At 41.1% G+C, this 24,202-nt stretch overlaps 1 protein-coding gene across 2 annotated transcripts in view; it reads left to right on the top strand.

Annotated features, from left to right (window-relative positions):
* Window positions 1-24,202, top strand: part of slc25a12 (solute carrier family 25 member 12) — a 122,364-nt gene that overhangs the window by 33,139 nt on the left and 65,023 nt on the right. For both annotated transcript variants that reach the window (XM_078228390.1, XM_078228391.1), the window contains exons 5-9: window positions 3,631-3,770; window positions 5,814-5,960; window positions 13,097-13,235; window positions 14,248-14,341; window positions 22,045-22,129. In XM_078228390.1, coding sequence (XP_078084516.1) covers window positions 3,631-3,770; window positions 5,814-5,960; window positions 13,097-13,235; window positions 14,248-14,341; window positions 22,045-22,129 — 605 coding nt within the window. The remainder of the gene's footprint in view (window positions 1-3,630; window positions 3,771-5,813; window positions 5,961-13,096; window positions 13,236-14,247; window positions 14,342-22,044; window positions 22,130-24,202) is intronic.

Raw genomic sequence — 24,202 nt, 5'->3', positions numbered from 1 at the left:
TACACCATTGTTCATATAAGGAATTAAGATGAGTCTAGCAACTACAGGCCAGTCAGTTTATCTTTGGTGCTGGGGAAACTTCTAGAAACAATAATTTGGGACAAAATTAATAGTCACATGGGCATATATGGGTTAAGTAAGGAAAGCCAGCATGGATTTCTTATGAGGAAGTCATGTTCGACTAACTTGCTGGAGTTTTTTGAAGAGATCACAGCGAGGCTTGATGAGGTCAATACTGCTAATGTTGTGTACATGCACCTCCAAAAGCAGCTCTGCCCTTGACTTGTGAGCAAAGTTACATCTCATGGAATACAAGGGACAGTAGCAACATGATAGGGAATTGGCTGAATGATAGAAAGCAGAGAGTAGTGGTTAATGGATGTTTTTCATGCTGGAGGAAGGTTTGTCATGGAGTTCCTCAAGGGTCAGTGGTGAAACCCTTGCTTTTCCTGATACATATCAATGATCCAGTTGGTATACAAGGTACAATTTCAAAGTTTGCGGATGATACACACCTTGGAGGCATTGTAAGTTGTGAGGACTTCAAAAGGACATAAACGAGTTAGTGGAATGGGCGGACAGGTGGCAGATGATGTTCAGTACAGCGAAATGTGAAGTGATTTATTTTGATAGGAAGAACATGGAGAGGCAATATAAAATAAAGGGTGCAACTCTAAGGGGTCTGCAGGAACAGAGTGACCTGAATGTATATGTGCAGAAATTATTGATAGTGGCAGGACAGGTTGAGAGAGAAGTTAATAATACATATTGTATTATTAATAGGGGCATAGAGTACAAGAGCAAGGAGGTTATGTTGAATTTGTATAAGTCACTAGTTTGACCTCAGCTGGAGTATTGTGTCCAATTCTGGGAACTCCATTATAAGAAGTAGGCATTAGGGAGGGTGCAGAAAAGGTGATGAGAATAGTTTGTGGAATGAGGAACTTAAGTTATGAAGATAGATTGGAGAGGTTATGACTGTTTTCCATAAAAAGAAAGTGGAGAGGAAATTTGATACAGGTTTTCAAAATCATGAAGGGGCTGGACAGAGTAGATAGGAAAAACCAGTTCCTATTAGTGAAAACCAGAGGGCACAGATATAAATTAATTAGTCAAAGAAGTGATACGAGGAGAAACCTTTTTATGCAGCAATTGGTTGGGGTTTGGAATGCACTGATAGATTCAGTTGAAGCATTCAAAAGGGAATGAGACTATTATCTGAAGAGGAATAATGTACAGGGTTATAGGGAAAGATACTAGGTGAGTTCATACAGAGAGCTGGTGGAAATGCAATGGGCCAAATGGTAGCCTTCTGCACTGTAGCAATTCTGTGAAAGATTATAGAAGTGTAAACTAGCCATGAATATAAAAACAGATGCTAAAAGTTTTTACAAGTCTGTAAAAAAAAAAAATGAGTAGTGGTCCCTTTTAAAGGCAGAGACAGGAGGAATTATCACAGAAAATGGCAGAGATATTGAACAAATATTTGTTATCTGCCTTCATGATGGAAAACACAAATTACCAGAAATAGATGGTACCTTAGGGGCTACAAAGTGTGAGGAAACTAAGGTAATTAATATCAGCAGTGAAAATGTATTGGAGAAACTTATGAAATCAAAGGCTGGCAAATCTCCAATACCTGATGGCCTATATTGTAGGGTTTAAAAAGAGGTATTGGAGATGGTTACGATTTTCCAAAATTCTATAATGCATCCAGCAGACAGGAAATTAGCAATATAGCACTGCCATTCAAAAGAGAGGGGAGGAAGAAAATAGGGAACTATGCACCAGTTAGCCTGATATCAGTCATTGGGAAAGTGCTGGACTCTGTACTTAGAAAATCATAGTGTAATCAGAAAGTCAACATTTACCAAGGGGAAATTCTATTTTGAAAAATTTAGAGATTTTTGAGCATGTGGCTTAATAGGGTAACCAATAAATGTAGAATATTTGGATTTCAGATTGGCATTTGATAAGATGCCACACAAAAGGAGAATACTCAAGATAGGCGATCGTGGAGTTGGGGTAATATATTAGCATGGATAAGAAAGATTGACTAATGAACAGGAAGCAAAGAGTAGGAAATTTATTTAGTGAATGCAAAGTCGCTAAGGCAAGCATTTTCTTCAGGTCTTGCAGGGTTGAGTGTGGATAGGCCTCTGCTGAATCTGTGGATAGGACACACTTCCAAGATGTGGTGCATAGTTTGCTCTCTCCCACAGGCACATCGGAGGCTGGCCCCATTTGTGGAGGTTGACCAAGAAGGAGTTGTGGCTGGCCCTGAACCTGTTCAGAGTGGGCCACTCTTTCCTTGGAAGGTTGAAACCAGGCAACTGTTGGGTTGGGGACCAGGTACTTCATTGTCATGTCCAAGGATTCCCATTCATTTGTCTGGGTGGAATTTACGTTGAAGTCCTGTGTGGGAGGTTTTTCCAGGTCAGCCTTTATGTTGGGAGTTGTACCTTGGGTGAGCAGATTAGATCAGTATGAAGTGGCAGGTGGGGCGCATTGCAAACGTTTTCTTTTATTTTGGGGGTTGTTGCGGGCGGGGGATTCTTCACTCAAAGGGTACTGAATTTCTGGAATTTTCTTCCTCGAGAGTTGTGGATGCTTCGTTGTTGAATATATTTAAAGCTGAGATAACCAATTTTTGTGCTCAGCGAATCCAGGGATACGGGGAGAGGATAGGAGGGAATATGGAGTTAAGACTGAAGATCAGCCATGATTGTATTGAACGGCAGAGCAAGCTTGAGGTTCATGTTGGACTACATTATTATGTTCTTTTATTGTATGTTTGTTTTTCCAATGTATACATGAAACAATACTTTTAATATATAAATGGATAATATTGTACAAGAAAAGCATTATTCCATATAATCACTTAAAGTTACCAAAATGGTTGCATTTTTAAAAAGTTCAATTTTGCATGGCCTGCCTGTAACTTAGGAGACTTACCTATTTGCTTGGAGCGTGGCGGTGCTTGGCAGTGCTTCACCTCTGTTGTTGCCTGCTTAATTCCTAGTCCCATGTAATAAGATTCAGTCGTGCTTGATTGGAGACTTTACAATGTCTTCCTTTTTATGCTGTAAATTTGCTGTGTTATTTGTGGCGCAGTAATTATTTAAACAATTTTTTCTGCCTGACAGTAATGCAAAATCGGCTCTTATATGTTCGTACATTTTTTTTTACAACTGTTGTTGTTCGATTGTACCATTAACTTTCTATTGTTAAAACAAATATTCAAGTGACGGTGTGTGATTGCTCTGGAGATATTTTGTAATTCTGATGTCATGACTCAAAGCATTCATTTTGTTCTTGTCAGAGTGCAATTCTAATTTTTGTTTTTAAATTCAATTTGTTTTTCTAAAAAGGGCAATTAAAGAATAGTATTGAAGTAGTTTTCTAATTCGGTGGCGATAAATATAATGTGGCAAAATGTATGCTGTGTTGGGGATTTTAACTATTCAATTATTTGCTTTAGTGCTTGGCTTTTCTTTTTGGAAACACTGTCATTGGGGTAAAGTAAATATTGTCTCAATATATTGTAACATTTTAACAACTGATAGTTGTAATAATTATTCAGTATGATTGCATTTATTTATGACATTATTTTTTAAAAAATATTCTTAGAAAACATCAAAGAGATCTTCAGCCAGACAATTATTCACCATCATATTCCTTTCAACTGGGATTGTGAGTTTATTCGGCTGCACTTTGGCTTTGACAGGAAAAAGAATCTCTCCTATTCTGAATTTACACAGTTTTTGCAGGCAAGTAATAATTTCTGCCAATTATCTTATTTTATAGCCGAGTAGAGTGAGTCATTTGATCTGATCCACATATTAAATGTATATCTGTAACCAATCACAGAATTATATTGTCTTCTGTCTGCTCGTCTTAATTGCATTACTTAAATGCTTTGCTGTTTTTAAAAAAAAATCAGTTCGTGGTGGTGCGGGGGGAGAGGGTGGGATGGGGAGGAAGGAGGGTGTGGTGTTGGTTCAGGTGAGAGACTGGTTTAGTCTCAGACTAGTGAGAGGGATGGAGCCAGTAGCTGGGAACAGAGTTTGGAACGGGGATTAAAAGCAATGGCTTCTGTCTTTGCAGTGTGTAGTTTGGAATTTCTGTTCATTCCATTGTGGATGTTGAATATGCAGTTTGATCATTTGCTCATTGTGGAGGAGTTGAGAGAGATGGTGGTGAAGTAGACCAAGTTAATCCGCATAAATTTTAATGGTGAAAGGCTCAAAGGCCAGGGAACGGAGTAAGAAGCAAAGGTGAGAGGAACTTTCCAAATGCAATGGATGTGTCGAATCACCTTAGTGAGAAAGTCATAAAATCAAACCAGATAGAGCATTAGATGCATTCAGTGCCGGATTTAGGCATAAGCTAAACAAGCTACAGCTTAGGGCCTCACAATCCACAGGGGCCTCACAAAATTTCAGAATTTTTTTTGAGGTGTTTTAAAATTACTCGTGGCTTTTTATGTGTTATTTTTCACTTTAAATACCTTGCTATTAAATAATTAAAAGGCATAATTATGTTTTCAATTTTTTTGTGGCGACCCAAGGTCCTGTTTTGTTACGCACCTTTGTGAGACCTTTTGGTGTAACTTTTTAACAAGGGGCCTCCAAGCTTTATGTAGCTTAGGGCCTCACCAAGTCTAAATCCGGCACTGGCTGCATTTCAGAGAGAAAGGATAAGATAACGTTAATATTTGTAACATAGTCACTATTTGTTCACACATGCTCACTCTTTTTGTTGAAGAGACCTCGGGTGGAATTTTCACGTCCCGCCTGCCACGGGAATTGTCGTGGGTGGGAAAGGATCGTGCAAAGGTCTGTTGACCTCGGGTAGGTTTTTCCGGTCTTGGGGCAGGTGTGGCCAGAAAATCCCACCCCTAGTCTCAGTTAGTGAAATTAACAAAAACCTTCAATTAAAGTGGATCTATTTTTGAAGTGAAACATTATTGTGCAAATGTAGTATTGTCAGGATAATTAAACCTGCATTAATATTTTACAGTAGGTAACTAAGTTGCTTAGTTTCAAGCAGTCAATCTCAGTTTGAAATTGAACATTAAATTTTGTTTGAAAATCTGTCGCACTAAAGAAGTGCTTGCACTAAAATCCAGTTGCATTAAAATCCAGTTATGTCAAGCGGATATCTATTAAAAAGGAATGAACTTGGTAGACAAATTGGCCTTTTCCAGTTGAAAAATTGTTATTCTGTCTACTGCGCACTATCCGTTTGTAAAACAACAGGGTGAAAGAAGCAGGAAATATTTCTGATTGTCTTTTAATAGTGTTTATTTTGGTGAGTGGCACAGTGGTTAGCACTGCTGCCTTATGGCATCTGGGACCCGGGTTCAATTCGAGCCTCGGTTCTCTGCCTGTGTGGAGTTTGCACGTTCTCACTGTGTCTGCGTAGGTTTCCTCCAGGTGCTCCAGTTTCCTCCCACAGTCCAAAGACGTGCAGGTTAGGTGCATTGACCATGCTAAAATTGCCCCTTAGTGTCAGGTGGACTTGCAGGGTAAATGCGTGGGTTGCAGGGATAGGGCCTGGGTGGGACTGTTGTCAGTGCAGGCACGATGGGCCAAATGGCCTCCTTCTGCACTATAGGGATTCTGAATTATAATTAATAAGATGTATATAGTTGATGGAATGAATTTTATTATCTTCAGTTCATTACTGCTGTTATTGTCCTTCTGGAGATTGTATGGTTTTGATGCCAAACAAAAGGATGGCTCTGGTTCTTTCAGGACATCAATTCCTTTTTTAAAAATGTGTTTGTTTTTTTAAATTCTGTTTTCCAGGAGCTACAGCTTGAACATGCAAGGCAAGCGTTTGCACAAAAGGACAAAAACAAGAGTGGCACAATTGTGGCATTAGACTTCAGCGATATCATGGCTACCATTCGTTCACATATGCTGACTCCTTTTGTTGAAGAGAATCTAGTCTCAGTAAGTGAAATTAGCAAAAACCTGCTAATTAAAGTGAAATAATTCTTGGAGTGAAACCTTGTTGGCAAATATATATTATCAGGATGATTAAACTTATTGATAGTTTAAAGTAGGTAACCTAATTTCAACCAGTCTACCTCAGCTTGAAATGAATATTAATCTTTGTAATTTTAAAATCTGTCAGATTCAGAAAAGAAAATATTACAAACTCCACACAGACAGGTAACCCAAGGCTGGAATCAAACCAGGTCCCTGACAGTAGCAGTGGTAACTACTGTGCTGCCAGAGTAATCATGGATTAATGAAAGGGAAATTTTCTGATGAATCTACTCGAGGACAGGGGAGATAAAGGGGAATACAGTGAAGGATGTAGCATATTACCTTTCCAATTGGAATTTCACAGGATGCCGCATAAAAGATTATTACACAAAATAATGCCTCTTGGGGTTTGGGGTAATATATTAGCATTGGGTAATGGGCAGAAAGGCAGAATAAATAGGAAATTTGCAAGTTGGCAGGCTATAACCAATTGGGTTTTGTAAGAATCGGTGACGGGTTCGTGATATTCATAATCTATAGTGATGACTTAGATTATGGGTCCAGTTAAGTTTCTGGTCAGTGGTTTTGCTCCAGGATCTTGATGGAGGATTGAGTGATGGTAATAGCATTGAATGTTAAGGAGAGGTTGTTAGATTATTCCTTGTTGAAGATGCTTATTGCCCATCACTTATCTGGCACGAATGTTACTTGCTACTTCTCGGTCCAAGCCTCAAGTTTTTTCAGCAGGCAGAAAGGGCCTACGTCATTATCTGATGAGTTGCGGATGAACTGAACACTGTGCAAACATTAGCAGGCATCCCCACTTCTGGTCTTATGATGGAGGGGAGGTCATTATTGAAGGAAATGAAGATGGTTGGGCCTAATACACTACCCTGAAAAACTCCTGCAGTGTTGCTCATAGGACTGAGATGTTTGGCCTCCAACAACCACAGCCGTCTTCCTTTGCGCTAGGCATGATTCCAGCCATTGAAGAGTTTTGCTCCTGACTTTCCATTGACTTCAATTTTACTAAGCTCCTTGATGCTACACAGTCAAATGTTGCCTTGATGTCATGGATAGTCAGTCTCACTTCTTGAATTCAACTCTTTTGTCCACACTTGGACCAGGGCTGTAATGAGGTCAGGAGCCAAATGGTCCTGGTGGAACCTAAACTGAAGATTGCTGTGTGGGTCATCAATGAGTAGGTGCCTCTTTGTAGCACAGTTGATGACATTTTCCATCACATTGTTGATGATTGATAGCAGTCTGATGATTGATAGCAGTCTGATGGTGCAGACATTGGTTTGATTGGATATGTCCTGCTTTTTGTAGCTGTGTAGGAGCAGCTTGGCTAGGGGTGCAACTAGTTCTGGAACACAAGTCTTCAGCAGTACAGCTGGGATGTTATCAGGGCTGATGGTTTTTTGCTGTATCAAGTGCATTCAGCCATTTCTTGATAGTACATGGAGTGAACCCAATTGAAGTCTGGCATCTGTGGAGTTTGCATATTCTCACTGTGTCTTTGTGGGTTTCCTCAGGTACTCCGGTTTCCTCCCACATTCCAAAGATGTGCGGGTTAGGTGGATTGACCATGGTAAATTGCCCCTTAGTGTCAGGGGGACTAGCTAGGGTAAATGCATTGGGTTGTGGGGATAGGCCCTGGGTGAGATTGTGGTCGATGTAGACTCGATGGGCTGATTGGCCTCCATCTGCACTGTAGGATTCTATGGTAGGGACCTCCAAGAAGAAGCTGTGATGGATATCCACTCATCATCTGATGTAGTCCCAACCTGGCACATGTATCTCTTAAAGACTCAGTCAGTATGGACAGTGGAAGTGCTAACAAGATACTCTTGGTGATTGACATTGAATAGGGCTGTGATACTCTTGTCATTGAGTACATTTAAGGCTGAGCTGAACAGATTTTTGGATTCTAGAGGAATTTTGGGATGTGGAGATTGTATGGGAAAATGGAATTGTGGTCATGATCTTATTGAATGATAGAACAGGCTGAAGGCACTGTGTGGTCCATTTTCATTTCTAATGTTCTTTTTGTTCTTCTGAGTCTGGGCTCAGTTTTTTATGTACAGTGTACAAAGAAGGACTTGAGGGGAGGGTATTTGCTGCTTTGAGATTTATTTGTGATGATTCATTACATACTTGGAGATAATTGCATTTATTACAGGAACAGAGACAGTGCTAGTTTGTGACTTGAATGTATTCTGTTCTGTGGTAAGAAATTGGATTCTTCACACTTAACTCCTGGTCTTGCAACATTTCATGCTGCAAAGGGATGTGAATAGTTAGCTCTTTTTTCCACTGATTTTAGAGTGTACTTAGTGATTTTTGATTTGATTTGATTCATTATTGTCACATGTTGTAGTATACAGTGAAAAGTATTGTTTCTTGGTGCTGTACAAAGCATACCATTCATAGAGAAGGAAACGAGAGAATGCAGAACGTAGTCTTACAGTCAAATCTATGGTGTAGAGAAAAATCAACTTAATGTGAGGTAGGTCCATTCAAAGGTCTGATGGCAGCAGGGAAGAAGCTGTTCTTGAATTGGTTGGTACGTGACCTCAGACTTTTGTATCTTTTTCCCGACGGAAGAAGGTGGAAGAGAGTATGTCTGGGGTGCGTGGGGTCCTTAATTATGCTGGCTGCTTTGCCGAGCAGCGGGAAGTGTAAACGGAGTCAAGGGATGGGAGGCTGGTTTGCGTGATGGATTGGGTTCCATTCATGACATTTTGTAGTTTCTTGCTCTCTTGGGCAGAGCAGGAGCCATACCAAGCTGTGATACAACCAGAAAGAATGCTTTCTATGGTGCATCTGTAAAAGTTGGTGAGAGTCGTAGCTGACATGCCAAATTTTCTTTCTTCTGAGAAAGTAGAGGCGTTGGTGGGCGTTCTTAACTATAGAGTCGGCGTAGAGGGACCGGGACAGGTTGTTAGTGATCTGAACACCTCAAAACTTGAAGCTTACGACCTTTTCTACTTCGTCCCTCATTGATGTAGACAGGGGCATGTTCTCCTTTACGCTTCCTGAAGTCGATGACAATGCCCTTTGTTTTGTTGACTTTGAGGGAGAGATTATAGTTGTCGCATCAGTTCACCAGATTCTCTATCTCATTCCTGTACTCTGTCTTGTCATTGTTTGAGATCTGACCCACTACGGTGGTGTCATCAGCAAACTTGAAAATAGAGATGGAGGGGAATTTGGCCACACAGTCATAGGTGTATCAGGAGTATAGTCGGGGGCTGGGACACCGGTGTTGAGGATAATCGTGGAGAAGGTGTTGTTGCCTACCTTTACTGATTACGGTCTGTGGGTTAGGAAGTTCAGGATCCAGTCGCAGAGGGAGAAGCCAAGGCCCAGGCCACGGAATTTGGAGATGCGTTTCGTAGAAATAATGGTGTTGAAGGCTGAGCTGTAGTCAATAAATAGGAGTCTGACATAGGTGTCTTTGTTATCTAGGTGTTCCAGGGTTGAGTGCAGGGCAAGGGAGATGGTGTATGCTGTGGACCTGTTGCGGCAGTAGGCGAACTGTAGTGGATCCAGGCAGTCTGGGTAGTGGGCTGGTTGTTTAGGTTCAGTCCCAAGTCCTTTACACCTATCGCTTCCGTGCTCACTGACCTGCATTGGCTCTTGCTCAAGCAGCACCTCGATCTCAAGATTCTCATCCGTGTTTTCAAATTCCTCCACTGCCTCTCCTCTCCTTATCTGTGCAATCTTTTAAAAGTACTTTTTGAATGTGATGAGAGTTTCTGCTTCTGCCACCTTCCACCACAATCCTCTGAGATATCTGTGCTCATCTATATCTGGCCTCTTGAGAATACTCTACTTTAATAGCTTCACCATTGGTGGCCATGACTTCAGCTACCTGAGTGCTAAGCTCTGGAATTCTCTCTGTAATCCTCTATCTCTCTCTCATCCTGTAAGACGCCCCTTCAGAACCAATCTTTTCATCAACTGCCTGATATTTGCTTTATGTGGATCGGTATCTTAATGTATATCTTGATATTTCTAGAATATTCCTATGAAGCGTCTTGGGTTGGCTCTTTACATTAAAGGCACCATATGATTATGACTTTGAAAAATGGCCAAGGTTGCTTCTTGTTAGTCCATTCTTGCTATTTTTGGCAATATAATCCTTTATATGCTTTGTTTATCAGTTCTTCTTTCACTTTTCTGTCCCCTATTTCTGAATGGTGCCCCATGCTGCAGTATGAAGCGGTGAGCATAGTGAACTAACATTAGACTGATCCAAGTGACCAGTTCTCATTTCTGATCCTGCACATTGCGTGTTGGCAAGCCATTTCCTCGCAGGAAGCATCACAGCTCAGCTCCTTTTGGCAACAGTCTCTGGAAAGCAATCAAAGCCAAGAAGCCTGGCTGATTTTTCAACTGTTTCTCAGCAGTGATTTATGTGTGCACGCTCCAGCCTTTGGTGAATTGATCTAATTCAGTATAGACTTTATGTGTAGACTCCTTGATAAAGGAAGTATATAAATTGGCAGGTTTCTGTAAATTTCCACCTCTAAGTCAAAGAATCAGCATGAAGTCACGATAGTGTTTTCTGCTCTACTTTTGGCAATTTGAAATTTAACTTTTGAACTATGATGGACTAATTAAAAACTGACCCAATTAAAGCATTCAATTTTTTGGGGGATTTTGATTTTTGGGCCAAATATATAAAATTGAAAGAAAAAAATCACAATAATATGATTAAACATAAAATAGTCAGTCCCGATGAAAGGTCATCAACCAGAAACTTCTTTCCACTGAAGGTGTCTGACCTACTGAGTAGTTCCTGCATTTTCTATTTTTATTTCATATTTTTAGTATTGGAACATTTTGCTTCTGTGTCAATGAAATAGTGTCTCATTGCTTTAGTGGCCTATTTCTTTTTCTTTTTGCCAGAATCAATGATATGCCCCTGGCTGCTGATTCCGCAGATATGTGATGTATTCTGCCAATGGCCCATTTATATTTAGTTTCGTTTTTGAAAATTACCATTTATTCCTTTCACTTTTGCCTAGTTCACTTATCTATTTTCCCCAGTAACACAAATTTGTATATTCCCATCATTGCCGTATTTGTAATTTATCATTTTTTTGCTCTTACTTGCAAACGCTTTTAAACAACTTTATTGAATTTATCGATGGTATTTGCATTTTCCCCAATTGCTTCAAAGATGTGCAGGTTAGGTTGATTGGCCATGTTAAAAATTGCCCTTAGTGTCCTGAGATGTGTAGGTTAGAGGGATTAGTGGGTAAATATGTAGGGATATGGGAGTAGGTTCTGGGTGGGATTGTGGTCGGTGCAGACTCGATGGGCCGAATGGCCTCTTTCTGTACTGTAGGGTTTCTATGATATTTATTTCATTATTTTTGTCATTAATTATACCTGCTAAGTATGAATCAAACATTCGATAAAATTTCTTCATTACATTTATCAAAGATGAATCAGAAGTCACACTTCTGTAATTCTACATAAGTATTGCATTTATATAGAATTAATTGTTATATTTAATTTGATCTCTGCAAAGTAACACAATCACAACTTTTTTTGCCAAGACCCGTATCTTCTGGCTCATCGTAAACAATACCATAGGAAATCAATTAACATATTGAAATGGTATGTCAGCGCACACACATGTTTGTTATAATGCAAAGCAGTCCTAAAGGTTTTTATGCTTTTCAGCTGAAACCTGACACTGACAAATAGACTCCAAATTGTAAAGTGGTTTCCTGTTGGTAAGACCTCTTTTCTGATTTACCCTATCATTCCGTGGTCCCCCACACGAGAGTCCTAAAGGCCCTGTTACTGGCTGTTCCATGGAATTCGCTGAGAGTTCTTTAATGCTGATTTTTAAAAAGATTGAAAATCTTGCTACTTCTCAGCAATGGCTGGTAATGTGACTTTTGGTAATGTGCATCCTGGGGAGCAAAGCTCGTGGTCCTGTAGTGGTTGTGTTGAAAGGATTTCTTCACTATTCTGAAAGGAAATAAAAACCCTGGATTGATGTGGAATGGATTGATTTCAGATATTCAGGTGGATTTCTTGGAAGGTTTTACCTGGGTCTGGAAATTATTATTTTAAATACTCGGCAGCATTTATTTTAAATCCTTTTTCAGTCAATGTTTACAGGATGACAAAATAGTTACGGAGCGGAAGAAGGTCATTTGGCCCATCTGCACTGGCTCTCTAAACGAGCATTATGGCTTTGCAACATTCCCTATCTCTTTCCCATATTCACGCACATTAAAATATCGAATGCCCTCTTGATTGCCTCGATTGAGCTGTTGGGGAAATTACCAGCATTAGAGTTTAACTACAATCCCCCCTGCCCCCGATCCTGACAAATGCCAACATCACCCCGATTACCACCGTTATAAACACCCGGGGTGTGATTTTCCTCCCCCTCCACGATGAGTTTCGCAATGGCACAAAAAAGTGACACAAAAAAAATTAATAAATGCATGCTTAAAACTGACTTTTAATCGGAATCGAAACCTTGACGAAGTTGTCATGCAAATATGAACACAATCATGTAATTTAAGTCTGTAAGTGAATGTTCTGTAATAAAGAGCTTGATTTATTTAATCACTGTAAATCAGTGGCCCTGCTGTATTGTACATGACATGAAATAAAGCAAAGCATAGCCTCGGACCATCAATAACCGTTGATATGCTGATAGTATATTGAAAATTATCATATAAATTGTAAAACATTCCATCTGGATGTAACATTTCTTTATATTTACAATCACTTCTAAATTGCACATTTAATTCCCATCTTGAATTTGAGGGGTAGATTCTGATCTCCAGTGTTTCCTAATCAAGTGACAAGTCAAACTGAATGGCTATTCAAGTATTTGGATTTAGGCTCTTTAAAGCACACAGATTTACTAAAATAATACATTGTGCATTACAAGGTTTAATGCTCCTTTCTTTATGAAACAAAATATAATCACATTTACAACGAGCAACACCGGGGAGTCCTAATGTGCATATATAGATTTTTTTTTTCTGTTTTCAATTTGCAGCTGTTCTAAAAGGAACTAAATGTTGTAATGTTTTGTCTTCATTAAACAGGCAGCAGGTGGAACTACCTCTCATCTGGTCAGCTTTTCTTACTTCAATGCATTTAACTCCTTGTTGAACAACATGGAGCTTATAAGGAAGATATACAGCACTTTAGCAGGCACAAGAAAAGATGTACAGGTTACTAAAGGTAAAAATATCAATTTTTGTATCCTGCCCAAACAAGTCAAAACTTTTTTCCAATGTTTGCTGCTTTATTTAATAATCTCTAATTAATCTTATCAGAACATCAGAGATTGACCCTTCATGAGTTTTAATATTAATCAACCTGTAATTGTGCAATGAGTATGAACTTCCTCATCCCAAAACATTATCAAAAACTAATATATTTTAGTCTAATTTAGTAACAAAATGGTCAAAGCAAAACTTTGAATCGTTTGATTTTGGAAGGTTTGACTCTGGCATATGTTGCAAGATTGCTGTTCTTATAGTAGTAATATTCAACCTCTTGTGTTAATACTGCATTAACAATAATTGAGAGAAAGTGAGTTTAGATCCCAGCCTGTCAGTGGTAACAGTAAAAGTATCTATGAATCTGTTGAATTGTCCGAGGTGATTCACTAATGTCGTTTAGGGAAGGAAACCTGACATTCTTACTGGTCTGGCCTACTTGATGCACCAAAGTGTTTGGTTCTTAACTACCCTCTAGTGTCAAGGCATTCGAGGACAACTGAGAATGGGCCATTAATATTTATCCTTGTTAATGGCATCCACATTCCAAAAATGAAGCAAAATAGGAACCTTTAGACTTTTCCAATGGTAATAGCTAAGCCATATTAATCAGGAAAGTCTCTGTGCAGTATGTCGAAATACAGAAGAATTACACCGTAAAATCAGACCATTTGGCCCAAATAGTCCACGTTGTTGTTTATCTTCCATGCTTATTTCAGCTTGGTCCATTGATGGTCTAGAAGGACGGAACTCAATGTTTTGTGCTGTCTTTAGTGGAGCCTTTGAAACTTGGAAAAGAATTGGACCCTAAATGCAATTGGAAAATTCGAGCTCCAAGTTGCCACCTCTTGTACCTCAAGTGTGATACCCTTGTCACTAGCCATATGCTGTTAGCCTAATTTCAGCATGAAACAGTTTAGGAAATTGCAAATAAGCATGCAACTCTAATCTTTGTTTTTCTTTATATATAGAGGAGTTTGCTCATGCTGCCAATAAATTTGGCCAGATTACACCTTTGGAGGTTGATATCCTTTTCCAGCTTGTGGCTCTGTACAGTCCAACAGGGTAATTACCTTTTAATTTAGTATGGATATTCAAAGTTGTCTGTTGATTTTATGTATAAAGCTGCAATGGAGCATAAGAAACCAAAAGTAATGAATTTAGTTAATTGTCTAATTGGTCTTTACATTTGGTAAGTTTCAAATTTGTTATGTTGAAATAGGCTTAAGTGTAATTTTATTTAAATTAACCTCCCTATAAAAGAAGGTTATGGCAACATAAGGGTAGCAGGTGATTATTTATTTGTCTTTAGCTTATATCTGTTAAGTCAGTTAGTCTGACCAATAGAAATATAGTAGGGCAGTTCCATTTAGTACACATCCTGTTCCTTGTGGGAACTCCAAGAGACACATCCTAGACAACTACATGTACAGGAAGCACTGTCAGCTGGAGGAGCTTGAGCTCCAGGTTTCAAAACTCGAGCAACAGCTGGCATTGTTACTGTGCATTTAGAAGGCTCAGAGCTAAGTGGATAGCACATTACTGAATGTGGTTACTCCACAGCTTGAGTGTGCAGGCAGAGGGAATGGGTGACCACCAGGCAGTCAAAGAACAAATGGGTAGTGCAGGAGTCCCCTGAGTACATCTCGCTCTCCACCTGGTATTCAGTTCTGAATACTGGCGAGTGTGATGCTCTTGCCAGAGGAACCAAGCACATGGAACCACAAATAGCTCAGCTGTACAGGTGGAAGATTAGGAAAACAATATTGATATGGGATTCTATTGTTAAGGGAACAGGCAGACATTTCTGTGATGCAGATGTAAATCCGGGATGGTATATTGCCTCCCTGTTGCCAGGGTCAAGGATGTCACTGTGCCTTCTGAGCGATAAGGATGAACAGCCAGTGATCATGGCCCATATCAGTACCAACATCATGGGTAAAAAAGGAATGAGTCAGCAGACAGATTTTGGGCGGCTTGGAAAAAAACTAGCAAGCAGGGCCTTGGAGTAATCTCTGGATTTCTCCTGGTATCACATGTTTGTGAGTATCGAAATAGAAAGATGGAAAAGATTAATGCTTAGCTGGTGAGAGGGTACAGGATAAAGGGCTCTATGGGATCGTATCCCTCTTCCCTACTTATTCATGCATCTGTTAAGATGCCTCTTAAATTTTAAGATGCCTCTTAATATATGGACTTTAGTAAAGTGTTTGACAAAGTCCCTCATGGTAGGTTGGTGCAAAAGGTTGGATCTCATGGGATAAAGGGAGAGGTGGCTAGATGGGTGGAGAACTGGCTTGGTCACAGAAGACAGAGGGTGGTAGTGGAAGGGTCTTTTTCCGGCTGGATGCCTGTGACTAGTGGTGTTCCACAGGGCTCTGTATTGAGACCTCTGCTGTTTGTGATTTATATAAACGATCTGGAAGAAGGTGTAACTGGGGTGATCAGTAAGTTTGCGGACGACACGAAAATGGGCTGGACTTGCAGAGAGTGAGGAACATTGTCAGGGGCTACAGAAGGATATAGATAGGCTGGAAATTTGGGCAAAGAAATGGCAGATGGAGTTCAATCCAGATAAATGCGAAGTGATGCATTTTGGTAGAACTAACGTAGGGGGGAGCTATACGATAAATGGCAGAACCATAAAGTGTGTAGATACGCAGAGGGACCTGGGTGTGTAAGTCCACAGATCCTTGAAGGTGACGTCACAGGTGGAGAAGGTAGTGAAGAAGGCATATGGCATGCTTGCCTTTATAGGACGGGGCATAGAGTATAAAAGTTGGGGTCTGATGCTGCAGTTGTATAGAACGTTGGTTCGGCCGCATTTGGAATACTGCGCCCAGTTCTGGTCGCCACACTACCAGAAGGACGTGGAGGCTTTAGAGAGAGTACAGAGGAGGTTTACCAGGATGTTGCCTGGTATGGAAGGGCTCAGTTATGAGGAGAGATTGGGTAAACTGGGGTTGTTCTCACTGGAAAGACGGATGGATGAGGGGTGACCTAATAGAGGTGTACAAAATTATGAAAGGCATAGATAGGGTGAACGGTGGGAAGCTTTTTCCCAGGTCGGTGGTGACGTTCACGAGGGGTCATAGGTTCAAGGTGAGGGGGGGGGGGCGGGGTTTAACACTGATATCAGAAGGACGTATTTTACGCAGAGGGTGGTGGGGGCCTGGAATGCGCTGCCGGGCAAGGTGATGGAGGCGGACACACTGGGAACGTTTAAGACTTATCTAGATAGCCACATGAACGGAGTGGGAATGGAGGGATACAAAAGAATGGTCTAGTTTGGACCAGGGAGCGACGCGGGCTTGGAGGACCGAAGGGCCTGTTCCTGTGCTGTATTGTTCTTTGTTCTTTATGGCTTCTTTTGGTGAAACATGCATGAGGCTGACTGCCTTGTTGAAGTCTGCAGCGGGCAAGGCAAAGGAATCATTTTAAAACCAGTGAGTGAGCCATTTGCCATAGGCAATGCAAAGGGGCCATTTTAAAGTTCCTTCTTACAGGCTTATGATTTAATGCAGCAAACCCTTGAAATCACTTTTAAACATGAGGCCAGTAAATGGTAGTGAACCTGCTGCTGTAAAGAAAGCAAGAAAAACTATCAGCCTAGTAATGAAATTGGATGTTTTAAAATGTCTTAAGGCTAAAGACAGTAAAACCAATCGTCAGACAAAGTGCCACACCTTGTGCTGGCAGGGTAAGTCTGACTAAAAGCAACTTCGTGAAGAACATGAAAGTCTGGATCAAAGACCAAAACCAATGCCTGGTGCCTCTTAGTTTGGTCATTTAAAAAAAAAAAGGCAAGGTTTGTATGAAGACTTACAGAATCATCAGGGTGTGAGTTCTTAGTGAGAAAGTTTCAATGCTAGTTGTGAATGGTTTGAGCATTTCAAGAGGCTTTCCTACCTGCACAACATTAAAATGTCTGGCAAAGCAGCCAATGCTGATGCAGAAGTGGCCGATCCATTTGAAGAGAGTCATTGAAGAAGGTGGCTACTCACTAAATCAAATTTTTAATGTTGATAAGGTGATTTTATTTTGGAAACATATTCTACAGAGAAAATACATTTCAAAAGAGGAGACAACAGCACCAGGATTTAAAGCTGTCAAAGATCACCTGACTGTTCTTATTGGGAATTTAAGTTTAAGCCCTTAGTGGTGTACCAGTGTTGGACACCACAGGTATTGAGGATTTATTCCACGGAATATCTGTGAATCATTTGCTGTTCAAATAAGATGGGGCGGCACGGTAGCACAGTGGTTAGCACAGTGGTTAGCACTGCTGCTTCACAGCTCCAGGGACCTGGGTTCGAATCCTGGCTCGGGTCGCTGTCTGTGTGGAGTTTGCACATTCTCCCCGTGTCTGCGTGGCTTTCTTCCGGGCGCTCCGGTTTTCTCCCACAGTCCAAAGATGTGCGGGTTAAGTGCATTGGCCATGCTAAATTGCCATTTAGTGTTCCAGGATGCATAGGTTAGAGGGATTAGCGGGGTGAATATGTGGGGTAATGGGGATAGGGCCTGGGTGGGATTGTTGTTGATGCAGGCTCGATGGGCTGAATGGTCTCCTTCTGCACTGTAGGGATTCTATCATTCTATCTGTTTGGTTCAACAACTTTGGATTGTGAATCTTTCCCTTCATCTTGATGTCCCCTATATTATTTTCTGTTATGGAGATTCCCTGGTTTGTCCCAACACTACCCACCCCTCCCTCACATGGCCATTGTCCTTTTTTATTCAGTTTTGCCCCCACTGAGCACTAACCTCTATTTTCTATTGACGCATTTAGCTTTCCTACCTTTGCCACTATTAACACACTGCAGTCCCTGATGGCACCATTAGCAGCCACTTTGTCTCATGTCTGTGACATCTTTCTCAATCTCTTCTTAGCTCCAATCTAACACTGACTTTTCACTCTGCCCCACCTCCTCTCCCAGTGCATAATATTACATTTCTATCCCATTTCAGTTCTGTATAAAGTCGATGGAATCAAAACATTAACAGTTTCTCTCTTCACAGATGCTGCCATATCTGCTGAATTAATCCAGCATTTTCTGTATTTATCTCAGATTTCCAGCATCTGCAGTATTTTGCTTTTAATATCCTGGACAGTTGGCTTGGTTACAAGCTTCGCTGACCTGTAATTAGAAATCATAGAAATCATAGAAACCCTACAGTGCAGAAGGAGACCATGCGGCCCATCGAGTCTGCACCGACCACAATCCCACCCAGGCCCTACCCCCACATATTTACCCACTAATCCCTCCAACCCACGCATCTCAGGACTCCAAGGGGCAATTTTTAACCAGGCCAATCAACCTAACCCGCACATCTTTGGACTGTGGGAGGAAACCGGAGCACCCGGAGGAAACCCACGCAGACACGAGGAGAATGTGCAAACTCCACACAGACAGTGACCCGAGCCGGGAATCGAACCCGGGACCCTGCAGTTGTGAAGCAGCAGTGCTAACCACTGTGCTACCGTGCCGCCCAATTCTTTATTGTAATGTGATGGGAGGGTGAGCTGCCTATTTTAATGCTCGCCCACCTAATATATTATGTGGGGTGCTCCGGGGTGGTTGCGAAATGGTGGGCTGGGCAGCCCTCTTTTTTTTAATGTGCATCCCTGTCATAAACAGATCTGGTGGAGAATGCGTAAAATCCAGCCCATCCGATCCTGAGGGAGTTGACAGGGTGGATACTGAGAGAATGTTTCCCATTATAGGTGAGCCTAGAACCAGGGAACACAATTAAAAATTAGGGATCTCCAATTTAAGACTGAGATGGGAAGATTTTTTTTCTCTACGAGGTTGTTACTCCGTAGAATTCTCTTGCTCCGGGAGCAGTGGAGGCTCGTCCACTGATTAATGAGTTAGATAGATTTTTGATTGACAAGTGAGTTTGAAGATTGTGGGAGATGGACACAAAAGTGGACTTGAGGCCACACAATCTGATCAGCCACAATCTTATCAAATGGCAGAGCTTATGTTCTTGTGTTGAGGCTCTGGATGGGCTAAAAATTGAGAAAGGGAAGGTGTCATTAGAAAGACTGACTGTACTAAAGTCACCGTTCCACCTCAACCAGATCAGGGGAAACTGAGGAAAGTAACTTAAATCATTTTCCATGCAGTTGAACCCATCCCCCCACTATTTAGTTTAAAGCCATATCTACAGCCCTAGTTATGCGATTGGGTGGAGCCCATTCCATAGGCACAACTTCTTCCTTCCCCAGTACTCGTGCCAATGTTCCATGAATTCAAACCCACTTCTCCCATGCCAATCTATGAGCCATGCGTTTAGCTCTTCAATCTTGTTGACCCTGTGCCAATTAGCTTGTGGCTCAGGTAGTAATCCAGAGATTTATTACCTTTTGGTTCTGCTTTTTAATTTAGTCCCTAGCTGCTCATATTCCCTCAGCTGAATCTCTTTCCTTTTTCTACCTATATCGTTGGTACCCACATGGACCACGACAATTGGCTCTTTCCCTTCCCGCTCCAAATTTGTCTGCAGTCCAGATGAGATTTCCTGAACCCGGACACCAGGTCTTCGGAACTCTCAGTCCTGGCCACAGAGAACAGTGTCTATTCCCCTGACTATACTATCCCCAATTAGAAATAGAAATCATAGAAACCCTACAGCACAGAAAGAGGCCATTCGGCCCATCGAGTCTGCACCGACCACAATCCCACCCAGGCCCTACCCCCATATCCCTACATATTTACCCACTAATCCCTCTAACCTACGCATCTCAGGACACTAAGGGCAATTTTAGCATGGCCAATCAACCTAACCCGCACATCTTTGGACTGTGGGAGGAAACCGGAGCACCCGGAGGAAACCCACGTAGACACGAGGAGAATGTGCAAACTCCACACAGACAGTGACCCAAGCCGGGAATCGAACCCAGGTCCCTGGAGCTGTGAAGCAGCAGTGCTAGCCACTGTGCTACCGTGCCGCCTACTACCTTACAACTACCTTTCTCTTCCCAAAACAGGGTTGTCACCAAAGCTTATGAAGTAAACGGGACTATGACAGCATGGATACAAACTGGGCTGAATGACAAGGAACCAAGAGTAATGCGATTGTGAAAAAGGATGAGAAACGTCAGTTATGCGGATAGTTTGGAGAGGATGGGATTGTTCTCCTTGGATACAAGAAGGCTAAGAGGAGATTTGATAGAGATGTTCAAAATCATGAAGGGGCTGGACAGAGTAAATAGGGACAAACTGTTCCAACTCCTAAAAGAATCAATTATTTTGCAAATCACTTTTAAAGTGATTTTAAAAAGAAGCAAACGTGATATGAGAAAAAACTTTTTCACGCAACAAGTGATTTGGGTCTGGAATGCTCTGCCTGGAAGTGTGGTGGAGGTAGGTTCAATCAAGGCATTCAAGAGGACGTTAGATGAGTATTTGAATAAGAATAAAGTTGAGGGGTACAGGGAAAAGACAGATGAATGGCACTCAGCCATGATATTCATTTGGCGAGCCGATGCAGACATGATGGGCCGAATGACCTCTTTCTGTGCCGTAACAACGCTGTGATTCTGAGTAGTGGTGAACGTTGTTTTCCAGACTGCAGGAAGATATAGTATGGTTTCCTTAGCAGTTGGTCTTAATCTTTATTAATGACCCTGACGTGGCTGTGCAGGGCATAGTTTCAAAATTTGCAGATAACACAAAACTGTGTTATCGTGAACTGTGGAAAACTAGTAATGGACTTCAAGAAAACATAGATAGGATGGTGTAATGGGTGGACATATGACGGACGAAATTTAATGCAGAGAATTGTGAAGTGATACATCTTGATAGGAAGAACGAGGAGAGGCAATACAAAATAAAGTATACAATCTTAGAGGATGCAGGAGCAGAAGGACTTTGGGATCATTGAGGGTGTCAGGGCATGTTGAATGAGGCACACAGGATCTTGGGATTTATAAATAGCGGTATAGGATATAAAAGAAAGGAAGTTATTGTGAGCTATCACAAAACTCTAGTTTGGTCTCAATTGGATATGAAGGCATTAGACAAGTGCAGAAAAGATTTATGACATTGGTTCCAGGGATGAGGGATTTTGGGTTATGTTGATGGATTGGAGAAGCTGATGGTGTTCTCTTTGGAGAAGCAAATGTTGAGAGGAGATTTGATAGAGGTGTTCCAAATCTGTCTGGACAGAGTAGATGGGGAAAAACTGTACAGGTCAATCACAAATTTATGAACAGTAGTTTCCTGTAGACTGCAACTGTATTAAATGGTTCACAGATTGTGTGTTTTTAAGTATGCTACTGTTAATTCTTTTATAATTGTTCGACACTGCAGTTAACGTTGATCAGGTAATTTGATTTTGCTTGACAACTTCTCAGTTGGCTGGATGGCTGATTTGTGATGCTGAGTGATGCCAACAGCATGAGTTCAATTCCTGTACTGTCAGAGATTATTCATGAAGGCCTGCCTTCTTAACCTTTTCCCTTGCCTGAGGTGTGGTGATCCTCGGATTAAAATCAACACCCCTCAAAAGTGGTGAGCAGCCTGTGGTGCGTTGGTATTATGGTGACTTTTGACTTTTTTAATGGATACCTTGTTGAAATATCAACAATTTCATGTTAAGATTGTGACTGAAAGAAAATGCTCTTTTTTTTTCAACAGAATCTGAACAAGATTCTTTTGCATCACAGATTATTGCAACAAAGCAGGCAGGACGGGTTGAACTTTGTATGTGGTATACTTATAGTGAGCTGTTTCTTTGCCTGTTCTTTCTTTCTCCTTCAGACGAGTCACTCTGGCAGACATTGAAAGAATAGCACCATTGGAGGAAGGAGCCCTACCATATAATTTGGCTGAAGTTCAGAGACAGGTAGGAGGGAAATCTGGCTCTCCAATGCAGATATCTAGCAATGTTAAAGTTACGTCATTATGAGTATGCTATGATCTTTCTATTTGTTTTAAAATCATCATCTATTTACTGAAAGCCTGCTCAAAAGTTCGAAATAAAAGGGTTCAATGTAGTTTAGCAGCTTGGGTAAAACATTTTGGCCTGCTTCATACAAATAATTGAGTGGCCGAGGCTACTTTGGATTCAGTGCATCTTTGGACAAACAAAATCAATTTCCCATGGTGTTGCACCTGGTGAATTGAGACGTAGACCAGAATTTTTGAGGTGGCATAAGCCCTGTGGGGCAGAAAGCATTGCCTTCGGTGGGCTGTGGGACCCTGCGTAATCCCTGCATTTTTTTCTCCTTCAAGTAGTTATCTTAACTGCCTTTTGAAGATGATTGAATCTATGCTACTCCCAAATCCTGTGAATGAATAAGAACAGTAACAAGATAGCCTTTGATGTAGTGAAGCAGCCAAAGGTATTTCACAGGAGGGTAATCAAACAAAGTTTGTCATTGAGTCACAAAAGGTTATATTCGGACAGGTGGTCACAAAGGTAAGTTTTAATGAGCATCTTGGAGACAGAGAGGTAAAGAGACTGAAGGCTAGTGGATTGGTTAATATTTCAGATGTGTAGGAGCTTTGAATATAAGCAAATGATTGGTAAGACCACTCCCAACGATCCTGTGCATCCAGCACTTATCCTAGAAATTGTTTGCAAGCAGATCTTCCTTTCCTGAGGGAATAATGAGTCGTTACATTTCTGTCCAGTATATAGTTTTAAGGTGCCCATCAAGGAACACTGTTCCAGCCGGTATTTTTCAACATTAAAAAAATGTCCAGTTGTACTATAAGAATGTTTTAAACAGAGTGAGATAAACTAAATACACATTAATAAAAAGCTATTAATCCTGCTTTACACTCAACATGTTTCTGGCCCATTCCTTATATACGTTTCTCTCACATAATATATCATGATCTCTGTAGAGACCATTAACTTTGAAAAGAAATTTGAATTACATAGATACAAAAGTAGAGAGGCCATAATGGAGTTGTATAGAACTTTGGTGAGGCCACAGCTGGAGTACTATGTGCAGTTCTGGTCGCTACATTATAGGAAGGATGTGACACACTGGAAGGGGTGCAGAGGAGATTCACCAGGATGTTACCTGGAATGGAGCATATAAGTTATAAAGAGAGGTTAGATAGGCTTGGGTTGTTTTCTCTGGAGCAGAGAAGACTGGGGACAATCTGATTGAGGTGTTAAAGATTATGAGGGGCATGGACAGGGTGGATGGGGAGCAGCTGTTCCCCTTAGTTGGAGGGTCAGTTACGAGGGGACACAAGTTAAAAGTGAGGGGTGGGAGGTTTAGCGGGGATTTGAGGAATGCACTGCCTGGGAGGGTGGTGGAGGCGGAATGCCTCATATCTTTTAAAAGTACCCGGATGAGCACTTGGCACGCCATAGCATTCAAAGTTATGGGCCAAATGCTGGCAAGTGGGATTAGGTGAGCAGGTCAGGGCTTTTCATGCGTCGGTGCAGACTCGATGGTCCAAATGGCCTCTTCTGCACTGTAGTATTCTGTGATTCTATGAATTCCCAATGACCAACCTAAAGGGATTGTTCAACAAGATTTCAATTTAAGACTTTTACTGCAACAAACTAAAAGTAACATTGAATAATCACTCTTTCATAGGCAACTTACACTCTAAGCTATAGAAAAATTCCCTTATTAAGGCTTTAATGCAACCAAAAATCTTCCACACTCGTACTTTATTCTGTCCCTTAAATGGACTACCTATTCTTCTGGGGCCAGTCAAAGTGATTCTCGGTTTCCAAGGGCTTGCTTCTGTTCTTTCCTTTTTCCAGCCATATAACTTCTTAATCCACGAACTGCTTTAAGGTGAAGGTTACCCAGGAGATTCTTCCCTCTAGCCAGAGCTAAGCAAATCTTCCAGTCTGGTTTAAATCCTCACGAATTCAGGGGGTGATCTTACCAAAAAAATTCAAAGTGCTGAACGAGCATGGAAACGGGAGAGTTTCAGAGCCAAT

Source organism: Mustelus asterias, chromosome 14 (assembly GCF_964213995.1).
Source record: "Mustelus asterias chromosome 14, sMusAst1.hap1.1, whole genome shotgun sequence".
NCBI lineage: Eukaryota > Metazoa > Chordata > Chondrichthyes > Carcharhiniformes > Triakidae > Mustelus > Mustelus asterias.
The sequence above is the reverse complement of the archived record's forward strand: the minus strand, read 5'-3'. Positions and strand labels throughout refer to the sequence as shown.